The sequence below is a fragment of the Epinephelus lanceolatus genome, chromosome 22 (genome assembly GCF_041903045.1).
Source record: "Epinephelus lanceolatus isolate andai-2023 chromosome 22, ASM4190304v1, whole genome shotgun sequence".
NCBI lineage: Eukaryota > Metazoa > Chordata > Actinopteri > Perciformes > Serranidae > Epinephelus > Epinephelus lanceolatus.
Genome location: NC_135755.1, coordinates 15,657,505 through 15,676,650, shown reverse-complemented (window position 1 = coordinate 15,676,650; position 19,146 = coordinate 15,657,505). Strand labels below are relative to the sequence as shown.

Below are 19,146 nucleotides of genomic sequence, written 5' to 3'. Positions count from 1 at the left end.
AATTTGTGTTTTTCAGAATTTGGGGGGGACATGTCCCCCCCGTCCCCCCCGGGATCTGCACCCATGCTGTCAGTGGCAAAAACAAGCACTCATAGCAAACGTACATAGACCATGCTCGGTTGCCCACAGGGATTACATTGCAGCCTGTTTCACCGCTGCAGCCAGCAGCAGTCTTGTCCAGTACTGGACCGATTTCAACAATTTTTGTTCTGTTTGTCACTTAGACACAAAAATAGGAAAATAGGGTCCAGGTTGAAAAATACAGAAGGTCCCCTTTAAGTGCTGCAAAGACTGACTATAACTCACTATCTTATTCCACAGGCTGCAGGTAAATACATTCATTTATTCTGTTTATTTTCTATCATAAACTATAGCACAATGTATTCAGTCTATCAAGAAATATTCATGACATTCTGTGTTGTCTTAAAACATAAAAATGATCAGAATAAAAGACATTCAGGCACTTTTATGAGAAAAAAAAATGAATTTATTCATCAATTGCATGCAGACTGAAAAATGCCTCAGTACATTTTAAGAAATACAGATCAAAAGGTATATATTCATATATGCATACACAACCTTACAATATAATTTGTTTTTATATAAGGATTTGTCTTTCACAGTAAACATGTCGACGCAAAGATTTCATCTAACATTCATCAGCTAAAATCCCCCCCCCCTTCATCCCATTCGACTTTGTGCTGGAACAGATTCCTTGACATTAACAGATCAGATTACTAACCTCTCGAGGTGACACGCTATTCCGTCACCCCTGATGTGTCTTTGGAAATTAGAATAATGTATATTATAATTAACCAGGCATTTAAATGTAACTACACTCAGCTTGGTCCATTAACCTACTTGAAGACGCTTAGCTACTGTGTGACTATTTGTGGTTACCATTAGGTTCATTACTGTGCTACTGAGCTGAGGGAATTGGATGGGGTGATCACTGTAAACATAATATGCGAGTTTTGAAAATGACATGGACCACGGAAAAATACTGACTCGGCCTCTGGTGGCTTTTAAACATACATGGACAGGGGGTGGACAAAACAACATGAACACCTGACAGTGTAATGCAAGACAATACGCTGCAGCATCAAGAGCTGCAAATTCTGATACAAATTCTCAACAGAAATTAAACATAGTGAGCTTCTTCATGAATGCAGGGATGCTGTATTGAAGTGCATTAAATTCTGCAGGTGTTTAAGTTGTGTCAGTCCCCTGTAGATGAGGTAATGGCTGAGGTATGACTCTTCTGCCAGCGTATTTAGCAGCAGTAGAGTCACATACCTGTAATTCACATCTGTGCTAGAAGAGTTAAAATAGTCAAGGTCACATTGGCTAAATTTACTAAATCTCAACTTGCAAACTCAAAAGGCAATATGGTTTATGGGGTTGTGCTCAGACCAGAGTGGAGTGTGTTCCAGGTGCACACACTTGCACATCTCAGCTGCAGGAGGACAGATGTAACCTGTGGGATCCCGTCAGAACAACACAATACAGAGAGGTGTGCACAATAAAGAGCATCTATAGTTCTTCAGCTGCCCAAACTGCAGGAGGCAGGCGGGAGAGTGGGTGAGGAAGTGGAAGTAGGGGAGGAGGCTGCAGCGAGCTGTGGCTGTCAGTACAGTGTGACTGTGAATTCAGAGCAGGGGGGTTTAAAGAGATGCGTGGCTGCATTCACCCAAGCACGGGAAGCCCAGACTCGCAAGCACCCGAAGAAGCCTGAAGTGAGGAGCTGGAGAGTAGGGAGGGTGGGCTGGCTGGAGGGGAGAACAAAACTGGAGAACCACGGGCCCTGATCATGGAGGCCAGAAAGAGGGCCGGCCATTTATCTACTCATTCTAAAGGGCCGTCCACACCAAGAACGATAACTATAACAATATATAAATATATTGTTTTAAATACCATTCCAACTCAAGTGGATGATGGAGTCCACCCCACACCTATGACAACAATGACAGTGGTGAATGACATTGTTGGGATTACTTCCAGAACAATTTGTTGAATGACAGAAACACTGACAGCATTTAATAATCCACCTTAAGTTATTGCTGACACATCTGAAGCGCACAGCACGTGCTTGGCGCCACCATTTACAGAATGTTAAAGTCCATCCATGTGGATGCTCATATTGTTATCCTTACATGCATACATGCCCATACACATCAAACTAACATAAAGTGGCAAAGGCTGTTGCCTCTCATTGCCCATCTCTTGGCCAAAAAATTGCACATGAACAATGGCTAAACATGTAAGATTCTTTTGACCTCATACCCTCTTCAATTGTTTACTTTCCTCACCTCCGTTTCTCTTCTTGTGCACTGACTTTAACTGCCAATCAGATAGATTTCACTAACAACCTGGCTCCGTCAGTTTCGATGCCAATTCCACATGCTGAATTGGATGAAAAACAGCCCACAAGGGCCGACAAGTGCCAACAGCATGGGACACACTACAAAAACTCGGGTGGCAGATGTTCACAGACGACCTGACATTGACTGACTATCAGCTTGGTATGTCAGGGCCCTTACAGTTACCGTTATCCTGATTGCTCTTGGTGTGGACGACCCTTAACAATATTGTTCGCCACTGTCATTGTCGTTATAGTTGTGCTCATGGATGGGCTCACAAACAAGCCTACCAGGCACAAACCCAGGGGCCCAAGGTGTCAGGGACCCCCTTGGCCTCCACCTGCAAAATGTCACCCAAATTAACACATATGTAAATAAAGACAAGTCTCTTCCCAACCACGAAAAGACGACACAAAAAAGACCACAAAGAGATACAAAGGAACTGCAAGGAGACACAGAGTAACTACAAAAAGGGGCGAAACAACTACAGAGATACATGAAACGACCAAATAGACACAAGAGTCCCTCAAAGACGCACGTAGCGACGACAAAGAGACACAGAACCACAAAAAGATGCATAACGAAAGGAGACACAAAACAACAAGGAATTAAAGAGGGACAAAAAGTCTGGTGTCTTGCTCCTATGTAGGAAAAGAGGTGGGACCTTTTGCATATCTGTGCCCAGGGGTCCACTGTCTTAATATCCGCCCATGCTGGTGGTGTGGACTCCGTCATCCACTTGAGTTAGAACAATTTCCAAAACTATATATTTACAGTTATAGTTCTTGGTGTGGACAGCCATTAATTCTAATAAAAACTGGCTTGGAGTTGGACTGTTTTTCCTGACTAGAATGGAAATATTGTCTATTTTCTTGGGCACATACAATGTCTGTAAATGCACAATTAGTTTTGGTGGAATTCTACACTTTAGCAAACAAAGATGAAGGGTATCCAAGAAATGGACACCTCAGAGTAAAGGCTGCATTATAAGGATACACTACGGACAATATAAGATGCCCAGTGTAAACAAGGACCTTTTCAGAATACGATTCTGGTCATTATATCTATCATAGCAATCAACTACCGGGCCCTCCAAGATCAGGAAGGTGAGGTTAGGGAGCAGCTTTGGACAGAGGATCCCTCCACTACCAACTCACCTTACACTCAACTCATCTATCCATCCCTCTCTTCCTCCTTTCGCCCCTTCCCTTTGTTTGTTAGGCAGACAGAAGGTAACACCCTCTTTGTCTTTGACTCCATCCTGCAGCTGTCAGAGCAAATGCCGATCAACTGGTTTGACACACCGAAAGCCCGTGAGTGTGGGATCGTGTGTGAGGGTTAATGCTCTCTATCTCAGCATATGGACAATCTTAACAGGTAAGAACACATACAAGACAGTCAGAGCTCATATCCAGCCAGTCCAGCTGATCCCAGTATTAGAGGAACAGAGCTGCCGTACCAGAAAAGTCCTATAGGAACCCTGAGATTGAGAATCTACAGGTCAGACTGGCCTCATACCTAGACCTATCTTATAGGACGTTTCTGATTGGCACACAGGCTGCGAGGGACCCAAAGGCGAGAAAATTGTTTAGGTTACTTAAGATGTAATGGAGCTAGGTTCTTTTGGGGATCCCTTACACAGCCATGTGGCGCAAACCCAGCATTCAACAGTTTTAGCAAAGCGTCTTGTCCAACATTGAAGTCTCTCTGTGTCATGTTACTGAGTCCGGCGGGCGGGCCACCACACATACACTGTCCATTGGCACGCCCAGGCCTCTATGGTAACAAAGGAGGGTGGGGATGTTGGGTCAGGTGGGTGGTTCTGGGAAGTTGAGTCCGAGCCAGAGCCACGAACCCAGATCCAAGGTGGCGACGGCGGTGGCGGCGGAAAAAAGCGCTGTGTGTGTGTGAACGGCGGAGAGGAGAGGCGCATAGGGACAGTAGGGTGGAGGGTGAGAAGGAGGAGGGGAAGGGTAGGGTAAAAGGAGGGAGGGAGAAGGGGTGAGGGCGGCGAATACGGCGGTGGAGAGGAGTTGACTAGCGGGCAGGGAAGGGGTAAGGGTTTGTCCGCATGTGCCAAGCCTCACCAATCTATAAGACACCACCCAAAAAGTTCTTCAGACATCCATGCTCCCATTCTGTTTAACACATACACTCTATCACACTTCCGTTTAATCACTAACTCAGACACCAGCGGGACAGAGAGGGCAGTCGCATTGTGTGCTGATGTGAGACAGGACTGTCTTGTGGAAGGGATCCTAGCCCCACCCCAACCCCACCCGCCACCCGCCACCCCCCACCGATGGCACTGCCATTGCAGCAGAGGAGGAGTTACGGAGCGGGGAAAGGGGAGGGGAAGTGGTGATGGCGGAGGAGAGGAAGGGGAGGAGTGTTTGGTCAAGGCACAGTCAAAGGAGGGGGCGGCAGGTGAGGGAGAGGAGAGGTCAGTGCTTTTGTTTTTTGTTGTTGTCGTTTTTCATTTACCTTGGTGGTGAGGAGAGAGAGAACAAGTTCCCACTGCGGTGGCGTCGCGCTAAAAGTCGTCCCCATGGCTCACGCCACCACGCTCACGCACGGCTGCACGCTGGCCGTTCCAGGTGGCACGGTGACCTAATTCAGTTGAGATAGTTAGTTCAGAGCTGGACTGTCGGGGGCCTTTTTTTTTTTTTTTTTTTTTTTTTTTTGCGGCAGAGTTACAGATTATCACACATGCAGGTTCTGAGAGTAGAGTGGACACAGAGACACACGGAGGGGGGAGAATTTGGTGCAGCAGGGGAGAGACCAGACCAGACGCACACCCATCAACCCCAGAAACAGGACTGCTCCACAGATCAAAATGCACCCAGGCCATTCTATCTGTGTGCCTCTCCCCAGCTCTCAACATGATGCCATAATGTGCGTACAATCAATTAAAAAGGGCCGTGTCTTGATAGAATTAAATACTGAAGTGTATTTGGTCAAGTGCAAACCCCCTCATACAAATTTTGGCTTGCACCCAGTTTGAGAGGCTGGAGAGAGAAAGGAGCACCAACCCGCACTTACCCTGACCAAAGAGAGCAAAGCTGGGCCAGCATCTACACCTGTGTCCCCCTGGGTCCCCAGTCAAATGGGTCTGGTGGTCATTTTACACAGGAGAAACAGATAGTGGAGAAGAACAACATAAACAAGAAGGGGAAATGTCCAAACCCTTTGCTTTCTTTTTAACCACAGTAGTCAGCCAAACATTCTTTATTATAATAATGATTATAGTTTACATATTCTCAATAAAAAGCATGCTGATTTTTAATTCTTTTTTTTTTCTCTTTTCCTAAAAAAAAAAAAAAAAGGCAAAATTAAAATACTTCTCTAAAAAATACGGTCTCAAACATGGCAAACAAGACATTTCGCAAACCACATAATTCTACAAAGGATGCAACTGGTATGTGTTCGTATATACAACACAGAGAGATTACACTGTGAGATGCAAAAGTCACTTAACCACTAAAAACCACAGGGGGAGAGGGGAAGAGGGAAACAGCGAGGCAGTAAGGTGATTTCAGAGGGTATGTCTGTGTGTGCATCAGACCGCTGTCAAATAGTAGTTGCAAAAAAATTCCCAAGTGATTGTTTGAAAGGTTCTGTACGTAACTTCTTACATGTATTAATCGTTTTTCAATTCCAATGGCTGACTGGATTTTAAGTTGAAAACAGACCTTCCCCGACTTTCTAGGTTGCCTTTAACAGCATGTGGACTGACTTCTATGTAAGGGACCTTAGCCAAAGTTTCCAGGAAAATCTAGAGGATGTGATGAACGTTAACCAAGAAATGCCTGTCTGGCAGAAAGCCCTTTGGGTAAACTTCTCCCAACAGCGTGCTGCATCTCTCTATAGCTTCGCTACAGCACTACAATAAGCAGCAGTAGCTAACGTATGCTTGGAAATGGCGTCCGCTTACGTCAACAAACGACGGGGACCCACCACAACACAGTCTACACATGCTGTGTTTCTATATGTTTTTCAGGGGCAGCCTGTAGACGGACCTTCGCTCACCGCTTAGGTTTGTGCCGGCTGAATTCGAGTTGTCACAACCGCTGACTGGAGGTCCGTGTCTGGAGCTGCCGTCCACGTTCCTCTGAGTGAAATAATCTCAGAGTGGTGGGCAGTGAAGCGAAGAGACAGGGGGTTGTGCTAGCTAATTTTTGTCTTATTTGTAGTCTGATAAACAATTCAAACAAATTAAGTGCCCGCCGGTGATGAAAAAATCCCAGAGAACACACTGACATATTAAATGACACTGTAGTCTTAGCTGGCTAATGTTCGCTAACTTTAGTTTGCTTTCTAACGGGGATGAATTGCTAGCTAGCAAATGCAACAAAATATTGTACTGAGTGGACAACGTCAGCCAATTCATCCAGATTCCCGGGGTGGGTTTGCAAATTACTTTATCAGCCACAAGTAAAGACAGATCCATGCAGAGTAGCTAAGTTACACCTAGCTGGGTTGCCAATCGGCTAACCGTAACAAGTGACCGTTGATAAACCGAGATGGCCCACTAGCAGCAGTACTGAGCCTGTTCATTCCAATGGGATAAGTGAACGTGAGTACAGATAATGACCGTTTCCTTCGCCCAGTAATCACTGAAGTAAATACTGAACCCATTTTTCACAAGCCTAAACCCTTCTTAACGTCCTGACACTAAAATAGTGCTTTTCAGACAGACATATCAGGAGAAAATGCGCCAGACATGCCTCTGTTTTAGTGGCATACTCTTGCGAGATCAGGCAACAACTGACAGGTTCGAACCCTTGGTTGATATCAGACATTAAGCTAGCAGATAAAAACGACGAGTGGCAAAATTAGGGAAAGAGAGAGATGGTCCACATGGGGGACTGGAAGTGTGTAACATCTCGTACTATTGGCACAGCCAGTAGTGTGTTATCTTTTGTTAGAGTATCTTTGGCTTAACATAAGCTAAGGTTAGCTGGCTAGCTGTTAAGCTACGCTGCCTGGATCTGCCAATGGTTGCTTTTGCAGTGTCAGCTGATGAAGTATTTTGCAAACGGCTAACAAGCTAGTTAGTATTATGGAGCCAATGGTCCAAATGAAATAGGGGAACATACAGATCGTAACACTACTTTAAGATGCCAGTCAATCATGGTCGAACTTTTGTGGCCGATGCAGGTGCTCGCTCGCGGCTATGGAGGACTGCAGTTCACTTCAAGCCTCAGATTGAGGTTACACTAAAAACAAGAATTTTTGAGAGTTACATACAGAACCTTAAAGTGACTGTAGAACCGAATGGGTGGAGTTTGCCACTCGGGACAAGCTTGTGAATGTCAAGGTACCTGTCCTTACAAGTTTTGTTATCCCGCTGCAGCGAACCCCACCTATACCGGATCCAACAACCGGATCAAAACAGACACCAAAATTTCTTTGCAATTACAATCTGAAGCAGGTCTGGTATTTGGAGAAAAAAAAGTAGGACAGTCGGGGCAACTGGAAGACACTTCCCCATCTCTCACTTCATTGGTGCTATCACTGTCGTTCCTGCTTTAAACCAGCGGCTAATTATGAACCTGTGAGGCTCAGTTTGTGGCTTTTTAAAAACCCTACGATAAGAAACTAATCTAATACAGGAGTGCAAGTCCACGAGAAAGCTTCACCGCTCGTAGCCTTCTGGATACAAAGCTCCGAAGGGCTCCTGTCACCCCCCCACCCCCCTTGAAATGATTAAAAAGCACTTAAAATGGGAGATCCCTCCACTTAATGCACTTCACTCAAAGCTTATAGGCACATTATTGAGCTTGTCACATTTCATGTTTCCTAATAGGATGCAGTGTAAAGATCCTTTGTAAACAGCTCATTCAGTAGTCACACATGGGTTTATTTTTTATCCATTTACAACTCATTACACCCCAGGCTGACTCGTATCACATGTAAATACACTAAAACAAACAAAACACATACACTATTTTTAAAAAAGGCCTCTGGATATGTAGGAGGACTTCATACAGAGTATCTACAAAAGTCATTGTCACCGAAATCTGGCTCCTCCCTTCCTCAACTGCTGACCCTGTGCCTTTACGAGGAGCAGGAACTAAACTGCTGACTGGGTGAAAAGTGTGGAATAGAATAGACTCTACGCTGAAATTTACTGTCAGAGGTAGGCAGCTGTAGTTAGAGAGAGAATGAGAGGTGAGGCAGTGTCTTCCAGTGTTGAAGTTAGAGTACAGGTGGGGGAAAAGGGGTCAAGGAGAGATCCAAACATACATTACAGTACGTATTATGTGTGCTTTACGTTTTTTTTGTTTGTTTGTTTTCTGCAAAGCGCAGTCTAAGCTGCTGCGTTTGTGTGCTGCAAGGTCAGGAGCCCGCACATATCTCTCTCTTTCACACTTACTACATCCATTCAAGACAAACACCCCTCCCCCCACAAAAACCTTGGTTCTGTTGGACACAATGCAGTGCAGCCTGTACACAATATGTGATTATCTGACTTCCCATCTGGTTACATTACAAACTCTCCAACATAAGGCAAAAAAGGTTTCAAATTAGCTGCCCTAACTGATCATCTAGGCCTAAGGAGGATGGCTGATAAAAACCAATGTCTTTTATCGTAGGTTTGGCCGTAGAAAATCATAACTGGGTTGCGGAAATAAAGGCATATGAAACGACCGACTGGGTCGGTCTAATACTGGCACAAGTGTGAGACTGGCACGATAAAAAAGTAAAACTGAGTAGCACAAAGAATGCCCACATGACAGATGAGAGCCTCCCTTTCATGGCTGCACTGTGTGTGTGTGTGTGCAAACAGGACCAAGGTTATGCTGACCAAGTCCCTCGTAAAGCAGGTTAATAAACCAAATAGGCCCCCCCCCCCAGTTTCAAACCCCACCCACCAAACACACATTCACATACACACACATACAGCTGCTGTAAGGTGGTCAAGTTTGGGGTGGAAGAGGAGATGGGGTTCAGGGCAAAGAGGGAGGGGTGGGGGCAGAGAGTTGTGTGCGACTATCGGAAGGGGGGCTCAGGCGTGTGAAGGGAGAGTTCGGGGCGGCGGAGGATGGCCTCCTTGCGCGTGGGCGGCGGCAACGGCGGCTCATACACCCTTGGTGCAGCCATGGCGGCTGCCACTGCCGCAGCGGTGGGGACCACTGGCCTGAGGGCATCCAGCGCAGCGACTGACTGGGCGGACATCGCGGAGACTGTAGGGACTGCTGACACGGCTGGCACTCCTGGCATGCCAGGGATGGCTGTCACTGCGCTCGGTGGTGGGTAGGCATACTGGAACTGGGGGTACTGCTGCAGCTGCTGGTAGTACTCCGCATAGTACCTGAGAAAAGGGAGGAAGGAGGGGTGGTAGGAAGAGGAGGGTTTAAGTAGGGAGCGGGACGGGATGGGCGACACAGTGGGAGGAACAAGAGAGCGATAAAACAAGAAATGTTTCCATGGTGCTGCACAGCTGATGGTAAAAAGGTTTAAAGATCATGTCCTACCTGGCCATGGGGTCCTCTGCAGCCTCCACTGCCTCTTCTGCCGCTCGGCCAGCTGGTGTAGGGAGCAGGGGTCGGCGCGGCTTGGCTCTCTGGTACATGAACGGCTTCATCACTGGGTCTGGTAGCAGAGGTACTGACCTCCGAAGGGGACTCCGGTCCCTCTCAGACTTTACCACAGCTGCTGCTGCAGCTGCAGCCACCGTCTGCTGGTCAGCCACAACCTGCTGGCCCTGGGCAAAGTAATGTGCCTGTCTGGCTGCCTCAAAGATGGCTGTGGTAGGGTCCGCTGCTCCCATGGCGCTTATATGAGCATACGCTGGTGTGGCAGCACCATAAATTGCTGGAGATACAGTGTAGGCGGGGTTGACCGCAGCCGCTGCTGTTGGCATTTCTAACCCATGAGCAGCAGTCAGGTAGACATGGGAGTTGGCCACAGTTGGGGTGTAAACTTGAGGTGAGTATGCAGCTGCGGCGGCAGCCGCAGCAGCAGCCGCAGGAGTTGCAGCCATCTGGCCGTAGATGTTGGGGGTCATTGAGCTGTACATTTGGGTGGCGCCTGATGTGAGAGCTGCCTGATTGGCCACCGTTCCATAAAGCTGGCTGGCAACATTGGCACCATACACCTGGCTGGCAAGGGCACCATAGACTGCTGGATTCACTGGGTTTCCATCAGTGCGTGTGCCCGTGGTGATCCCAGTGAGAGCTGCATACGTGGGATCAAAGGTGGAGGTGTTGTAGACTGAATTGTGCACACTTTGTTGGACCTGTAGCGGCAGGCCGGCGGCTGCAGCTGCAGCAGCAGCAAGGACTGCTGCCTGACTCTGGTACTGTTCCAGAGAAGGCTTCCCGACAGGACATTCTCCAGCATAGTGACCCTGCTTTCCACAGTTAACACAGGGGATTTTTCCTGTAGGTGCCTGCTTGCTGGGCTGGACTTTGGACAGCTCTACAGACAGGGGACGGCCCTTAAACGAGGTACCATGCAGGGCCTCGATGGCCTGGAGCGCGTCTTCCTTGTTTTCCATGTGGACAAAGGCATAGCCTGCGGAAGAGGAATGCCTGGCTGTCATTGAGCGCAGGGACAACAGTTAGGATCACAGTGGCATTGCCACGGCCACTTATTACTTCTACGAAAAGTGTGCCAAAAGAATCAAACTTGTCCATCTTTACAACAAGAATGTGGGAGTTTCTTGTTTTGCAAATGTTTCTTGTTTTGCAAATGTGCAGGTGTATCATAACTTATCACATAGTCAGATTAATTTATGCAAAAGAACTCAAATTCCCTCAGCAACTCAACATTTGGACTGTTAGATACTTTCTTTACCTGCTTGAAACCATGACTTCTCATACACTAGCTCCACAACTTTACTAACAACATGCACAAGATTTAAAACAATTCAAATATTACTAGAGCTTTTACTCACCTTTGACTTTATCGCACTCAAGAACTTTTCCAAATGTTTGAAACAGCTGCTGTAGATCCTCGGTGGTGCACATCCCACTCAGATTACCCACAAACACCTTGGTGGAGTGCAACGGCCTTCCCCTCGACTCCTCCACCACCAAATTCCGTCCACGAAACTCCCGTCCATTGAGCTCCCGGATGGCACGCTCGGCAGCACCCTCGCCCTGCAGGTGTACGAAGGCGAACTGTCGCAGCACGCTGCAGCTGACCACCTGGCCGTAGGGTTCGAAGATGGCTGACAGCTCCTCCTGGGTGGTGTCCAACGCCAGGTTGCCCACAAAGAGCTTCACTGTATGGCTCTTGTCCATGGCGCTGCAGAGGAACAGAGGAGTGATGTACTTGAGTGTGGTTAGAGATAAGAGAGGGGATTAACTGCACAGCACAACAATCAGCTGCCACAGATGTAACAACTACTGACGAGTGAGAACAAAGCCACACCTTTGACTCTATGGTAGTCTGATGAGGACAGGGAAGTACTGGAGAGCAATTATCTAAATACAGGGTGGACTGCAGCACACAGGGACATAGCTGACATCTGTGAGGAAGTGCTGCTGACTTTGAATTTGAATTAAAAAAAAAACAAGACTTACAAGCTTCATTTCTCCAATAAGAAACTCCTGTATATTGTCCAGAAATAAGGCAAATAAAAGATTAACAATGTAGAGATTAAGCACACAGTGTAATCAACCAATGCTGCAGTAGCACTCTTGATAAAGAACCTGAGTGAGCAGCCAGATTAACATGCAAATATCACAAACTAAAAACCACAGACCTCACATTTGCCTGTGAGCTGGCCATTCAGATCAGATAAACTCAGACTGTGTCAAACAGAGCAGGAGAACGTGTGTCCATGAATAAGAGCTAAATCTTTTCAGTATATATGCGACGGAGCGAAGGCAGTTTGAAGGAGGACTTCATTAAAGAGCTCACCTTCACTTGAGAGGAGGCTGTAATTACCCTTATAGCTATGACTCACACTCTGACACAGGAGACAGCCAGAGGAAAGGAGCAATTTCACACCAATACCTTCGGATAAGGACACTGCGCGTCAATGCACATGGCATTTATATTGATGATCATGATACAGAAAGGCCCCTCTGTGTTGGAAAAGCTGCCTGAGAGGGACAGTTCACCCCAGAAATACATATTCTTCCTCTTACCTGTAAAGCTATTTATCAGTCTAGATTGAGTATTAAAGATATCATCCGCAGAAATGTCTGCCTTCTCTCCAATATAATGGAACTAGATGGCACTCAGCTTGTGGTGCTCACAGTGCCGAAAAAATACATTTAAAATCTCAACAGCAATGTCTCTTTCCAGAAATCATGACCTGGTTACTCAAAATAATCCACAGACCTTGTTGTGAGCAGTTTCATGTAGGAACTATTTTCTTTCTACCAAATTACAAAGTCCAAGGAACCTCAGGAACGTCAACCTCAAAATCCAAGATGGCTGCTCCTTGCATCAACCCTCATGAAAGCTGTAGTATTATACCCTTTATTAACGTTGTCATATTTGTGTCTCATCAAAACAGTCGTACACACATTACTGTCCAACGTCTATCCATGGACATGATGCTAGGGTGTCTGTGCGCGCAAAGTACAGCATAATGAATTGTTATCAACTGGTACTGCTAACACCATCTTGGTTTTCGGACTTGTTATACAGAAACGCAGTCAACCCAGGTGTGAGATCATTAAATTATTCCTAGCTCCGAACTCCAACTTCCAAGGTATATGGTACACAGCATAGCTAGCTCAGTGGTGCTAGGTGAGCTAGCAGTAGATGCACGCTTCCTTCTGTGTGGTGCTATGGTTGGTGGGTGGTAGAGAGAAAGTAGTTCCTACATGAAACTGCTCACAACAAGGTCTGTGGATTATTTTAAGTTACTTGAGTCATGAGTGATGAATTTACTTAAGCCAAGTGCCATATAGTTTCATTAGGACCCTGACACGCCAAGCCAATAGTCAGCCATCTACCAATTTCAGGGTGTAGGTCAAAGTCTACGCCAAAGTTTTTGCAGTGTGCACCGCACTGTTGGTACTAGTCCGACCTTATCTGCTTTTTTTGGGCCAATTCAGCATGTTGAATCGGCATCAGAGATGGCAAAGCCCTTTGGTGAATTGACAGTTCAGCTCAGTGCACGAAAAGAGACACTGAAGTGAGGAAAGTAAACAAATGGATTAAGTCAGGTCAAGGGTGCCTGAGATTGAAACACTCTTGTTCTATGAGGTTAGATTACTTTTCTAGCCACTGAGCTCTTCTGCAGAATCAGGTCAAGATTGTTTGTGTTAATTGTTCACTAGCACACGGTAGATGTCATTTGTTCTTTCAGCATCAGGTTGTGTTGTTAATGTGCTAACTAGCTAACTAGTGACTAAAGGTGCTTTCACACCTACCCTGTTTGGTTCGGTTCAATCAAACTCAAGTTATTTGCCCCCTAAGTGTGGTTCGTTTGGGCAGGTGTGAACACAGCAATCGCACTCGGGTGACAAAATTAGTCCCTGATTCGGACCAAAGCGAGCAAATTCTAGGTTTGAAAGCTCCCTTAAATTCGTCTTCTGGTTTCCCTTTTTTGAATGACGAATACAAACTATGTCTGCTGGTACAAAGTGTTTTTTCCGTTCACGCAGGCGCAGAGCATATGTGCGAGGCGGCAGTCGGCTCTCGTCTTTGCGGTGTGATAAAAGACACTGACGACGTGAGGCAACGCAATAATCGGCATTTGTCACCACTAGTTCTTTGACGTCTGTTGGTGCGGTGTGTCTTGGCCTTTATATTCAAGAAACCTATATCTCCAATACTCAGCAGCTCACACCAAAACAATCTACACTGATTAACAGCACTACAGGTAAGGACAAAATGTATTTTTGATTGATTTTTGAACTTTCCCTTTAACTTTGCTCATTTACCTCCTAACTCCCTTCTGTATCTACAAGTCTACTAAGCGTGGAGTGTTGCCACAGGTTGGACGGCACCTTTTCCTCCTCCTGAACAACCTTTACAGCTGGCTGTAAATCAAAGGGCAAACTGGAACATGACACCAGAGAATGACACTTCTATTTTTTGGTTTAGGCTCCAGTCAGCTGCTCCTGACTGAACTGCACCTCCTGTGCTGCTGCTGATAGGGAAAATAAGTGATCAGCTTCAGTGTTTTTACACCACATATGAGTGTACCCCTGTGTTGCATATGGCTGCTGCATGAACACTGGGTTCATGTGAGGCATAACAAGGGGGAAGCTGGTTTTCTGATGACGCAGCACGGCGCTGAGTCAACACATTTCCACAGCTCGGGTGATTTTAAAAGCGCAGAAAAAGACGGAAAAGACACGAGTTAAGTTGTTCGCACAGCTTTAAACGTCTGTGTGAAGACGAAAACGAGAAAGGCGAGACAGGATGCTTGTTGGTTTGGCTCCGGTGTCCAAAGCAAACAAACCCAAACGCGCAAAACACGCGTGAGGAAAACATTAAAACACTTTTACTGTGAAATGCGCAACAATGTTAAACACACACTACAGCTGGCTCTAACAGGAGATCAATACAGTGTAACAACAGGCACATTTCCCCCGCACAGGAATGAATACAGTGTAACACCGAGTGTTTCCCGTGCAACAACACGGTGTAATAGTCTTTGTGGCTAAAACACACCCGTTAAAAACACATGAGCTTTAAGACGAATTGGATTTATTTACCTCCCATGCGGCTCAGATGAGAATAATACTGCAGAAAAAGACGATTAAATGAAAGGATCTACCATCTTACCTAGGCGGTGCTGTATTTCAAAATGGTAGCGCCTGCTTCCGTTTGCATGTCGGGCATTCTGCTGGAGAGGCTGCAGAGGGGGAGGGCTGCTGCTGCTGCTGCTGCTGCTGGGGCTGCTGCAGCACCAGGAGGATGCTGAATCCTCACTAAAATGACTCTCACACACACAATACACAAAGCCAAGTACAAGCATGTTTCATTTGTCAGAGCCACTGAGAAGAATAAAGGCTGTCTCAAAGCCACAGTGGTTCTGCTCCTGAGGGACTGGGAACACAAGTGTGAGGGTGTGAGAGTTGAATTAAAGAGCTCATTATGGGCCATGAAAGAAATATGACATGTTTGCTGAACCACAGAGGACAGATCAAGTGTAAAACTATCTGCAGAAAATCAGCAGCATCAAAAAACAAGTGTATTCACTGATTTATATCACTGTATGTTAAGTTTTGTATCAATGATCAGACATAAAAATAGTCTATTTAAAGGTCCAGTGTGTGGGATATAGAGGGATGTATTGGCAGAAATGGAAATATATTATAACAACTATGTCTTTGCATGTTTGCATTTTCTCTCCATGTCAGCGTGGGTTTTCTCCAGGTACTCCAGCTTCCTCCCACAGTCCAAAGACATGCAGGTTAATTGGTGACTCTAAATTGTCTGTAGGTGTGAATGTGAGTGTGAATGGTTGTCTGTCTCTATGTGTCAGCCCTGTGATAGTCTGGTGACCTGTCCAGGGTGTACCCTGCCTCTCGCCCAATGTCAGCTGGGATAGGCTCCAGCCCCCCCCCCCCATGACCTCCGATAGGATAAGCAGCTACGGAAAATTAATGTATCAATAAATGTCTTTGTAAGTGTATGATCACCTCAAAATGAGATTCATTATGTTTTCATTACCTTAGAATGAGCTGTTTATATCTGCATAGTAAGGGTGGGAATCACCAGAGTATCTATGATACGATATTATCACGATAATTAACTCACGATACAATATTATTGTAAATATGTTGCAATAGGCTGAGTATTGCTACAAAATATATTGCAATTTATTACCTTTTTTTATCTGTAAATTATGTCCCCAAAGGAAAACTCTGTCAACGTCTGTTTTATCTAGTAAGATAAAGTTTTCGGTCTGTTCATGTCACTTCAGCCATTTTTTTTTTGCAGCAGCAAAATGTATCTAGCGGACTGAAAAAGCAACTGATATTATTGTAGTAGACCAACTAAAGTTAGATATATATTTATAATATAAATAATTTATATAATAAAAAAAATTAATACTTGGCACTGTGTGACGATACGATAATGCCACACAAAAATATCGCGATACTATGCTGTAACGATCTTTTCAACCACCCCTATTGATAGGGAGCAAGTTTCTCGTTTACAAATATCGCAACGTTGACCCGCCATGTTTCTTTCTTTTTTTTTTTTTTTAAAGATTATTTTTCTGGGCTTTTTGCCTTTAATTGACAGGACAGTGTGTGAAATGGGGAGACAGACAGAGAACGGGGACTGACTGTAGGGTCGCAGGCCGGACTCGAACCCGCGAGCACTACAGCGAGGCAATGCCTCTGTACATGGGGCGCCGGTACCATCCACCACGCCACCGACGCCCCAACCCGCCATGTTTCTACAGTAGCCCAGAAATGACAAACCGAACACTGGCTCTAGATAGGGCCATATGCGTGTTCACAACAGCCACCGTAGTTAGCTGCACCTCCGCAACGGGCTGAGCACTGTCAGAAAAACACAGGATTTTAACATGAAACTGCTTTATTCAGTGTTTTTACTGGTTTAAACCACCAGATCCATTTGTTTTGGAAAGGAAGAGACCTCTGTGGATAATTCGGCTCCCGAAAAAAACCTCCTGAATGTCTGGATGTTAATTTATCAGAGAAATAAGGTGAGCACATAATACAAAGTGCTGGGCTAGCGGCCTGTCTCCAACATGCCAAACAGCATTGAAGAAACACTGATTTGTAACGTGAAACTGCTTTATTAAGTGTTTTTACCAGTTTAAATCATCAGGTACCTTTGTTTTGGAGAGGAAGAGACCTCTGTAGATAATTCAGCTCCTGATAAAAACCTCCTGGATGTCTGGATGTTAAGTTATCAGAGAAATAAGATGAGCACACGTTAGCAGATGCTAGGCTAGCGGCTCGTCTCTTACATGCTAAACAGTGTCAGAGAAACATGGATTTATAACATGAAACTACTTCATTCAGTGTTTTTACTGGCTTAAATCACCAGGTCTGATTGTTTTGGAGAGGAGGAGGCCTAATTCTGCTAACGGTAAAAACATCTGGAGAGTCTGGATCAAAAAAACAGGTGAGCACACATTAGCAGCACCATCTGCAGCGTGCCAAACAGCATCAGAGAAACACTGAAGCATAACAGGAAACTGCTTAATCCTGTGTTTTTACCTGTTTTAATCACCAGGTCCGTTTGTTTTGGAGACGAACAGACCTCTGCAGATAATTCAGCTCCTGGTAAAAACTTTATTAACAATTAACACTGAGGGAATCGTAACCAGGAGACGTTTCAGCTGGTAGTTATCTGAAGTACTCACTGCTAGATGCCACTAAATCCTCCTATAAATCCTCCTAAATCTTAGAAGGGACAAGACAGTACTTCCAGTAAACAAGGATATTTTTACTATTTCCTAACATTTTATAAATTATTAATACAAAGAAAAGAATCCACACATCAGGCGATAACATAAACAAACATTGGCTGAAGTTCAACATTCACATTTTGTTCACAGCCCTCAGACACAAATGGAAAAACGACTCCGGCTGAACTTTTAGGGGAAAATTCAATAAGCTTATTCGGGCATCCCCAGGACAAGACAGATGCTCAATTTGCAAAATCAATACAAACCTTGCTACATGATCTCATATGGCCAACATGGTGCACACACTGTCCCAATACTGATGTCATCATCAAGAGGGAAAATATGTGTCAACAGACATAAATGAGTGTCAGCAGTTGGAAAATGTGTACATTATTATATAACACTTGAATCATCACGAGAGGACATCAGAGGATCTGAAGCAGAAAATTGGCAGTTTTCTGTACGGCTCTAAAGTTGGCTGTGACAGCGATGAAGGAACTGTACACTTGAGCGCCATGTTGGGGAAACAGCTGAGCACACAGTCCTTCAAGGACCCCCCCCCCCCCCCCCCCCCCAAACTTTAAACCCCCCCCCTCTGCCTTTCACTCTGGATGGAATTCGACTCCCTCCTCCAAGCTCTTACGGATGTCTCTTACCCAGGTCACTCACACCACCTCATGGTCTTAAAATGAACACACTAAGGTAGGCACTGGTGTGGTGGTAGTTGATGAGGTGGGTGTATGACTAGGTAGATGGGTAGGTTACCAAGGAGGAAGTGGGTATACTCTTATATATTTCAATGGCGCACCATCAGTTCATGTTCACTAAAGCCCAGTTCAGACCAAAGATTTGCGACGGGACGAGTTGAAACAGGCAACTACTTGCTATGTGCCGTTCTGAAATGCTCAATCGGTTCACATCAATGCAACTAGATGAGATGGTGTATCATCTCTATGCAACAACTCTGTACTTCCGTTCTGATTTGCAGCTTTTCAGGCTTATTTTGTGGCTAAATATATTTTGTAGCTTCCTAAAATATGAATGAGGATAGTGATAGTGAGATACTGGCTACAGCTGCATTTGTAGTAGTGATGAAAGAGCGAAAAACATAAATAAAACGAGCATTAGATGGACTGTATTCATAGTAAATACGCCAAAAAAATATAAATAATCAGCGCCAATTAATCAGTCAGTGATAATGTGTGTGGGCGGGTCATAAGCAAGCACCATGAGGACGGAAACAGAGGGCTCGGCGTGGACAGAGCACCTGCCTCAGCAAGCAAACATGCTGTCTGTGGTCATTTCGACTTGACCATCAGGCTTCAATACAAGCTGACTGGCCGTAGAAACAGGCGACGTGCCATACATTCTAATACCAGCTACTGGCGATTTGACCAGCTGAGTTGCAGATGACATCATCAGCTGGCTTGAGTCGAGCTCAGACGGCCAGTTCACACCGCTGCAGCT

General features: G+C 45.4%; 1 protein-coding gene across 7 annotated transcripts; it reads right to left on the bottom strand.

Moving 5' to 3' along the window:
- Positions 1-464: 464 nt before the first annotated feature.
- Positions 465-15,320, bottom strand: rbm14b (RNA binding motif protein 14b). 7 transcript variants are annotated; one of them, XR_013488627.1, is made up of 6 exons: positions 15,069-15,314; positions 11,266-11,618; positions 9,842-10,904; positions 5,403-9,678; positions 4,845-4,970; positions 465-4,136 (listed from the first exon to the last, which is right to left on the bottom strand). XR_013488627.1 is itself a non-coding variant. In XM_033610402.2 (4 exons), the coding sequence occupies exons 2-4, from the start codon at positions 11,612-11,614 to the stop codon at positions 9,357-9,359; spliced, it is 1,713 nt and encodes a 570-aa protein (XP_033466293.1). In that variant the 5' UTR covers positions 11,615-11,618; positions 15,069-15,320; the 3' UTR covers positions 465-9,356. The 7 variants fall into 7 exon arrangements, 4 of the variants coding, with proteins under 4 accessions (XP_033466293.1, XP_033466291.1, XP_033466292.1 ...); XR_013488626.1 differs by having other exon boundaries at positions 4,845-9,678; XR_004500722.2 differs by having other exon boundaries at positions 465-4,970.
- Positions 15,321-19,146: the final 3,826 nt, after the last annotated feature.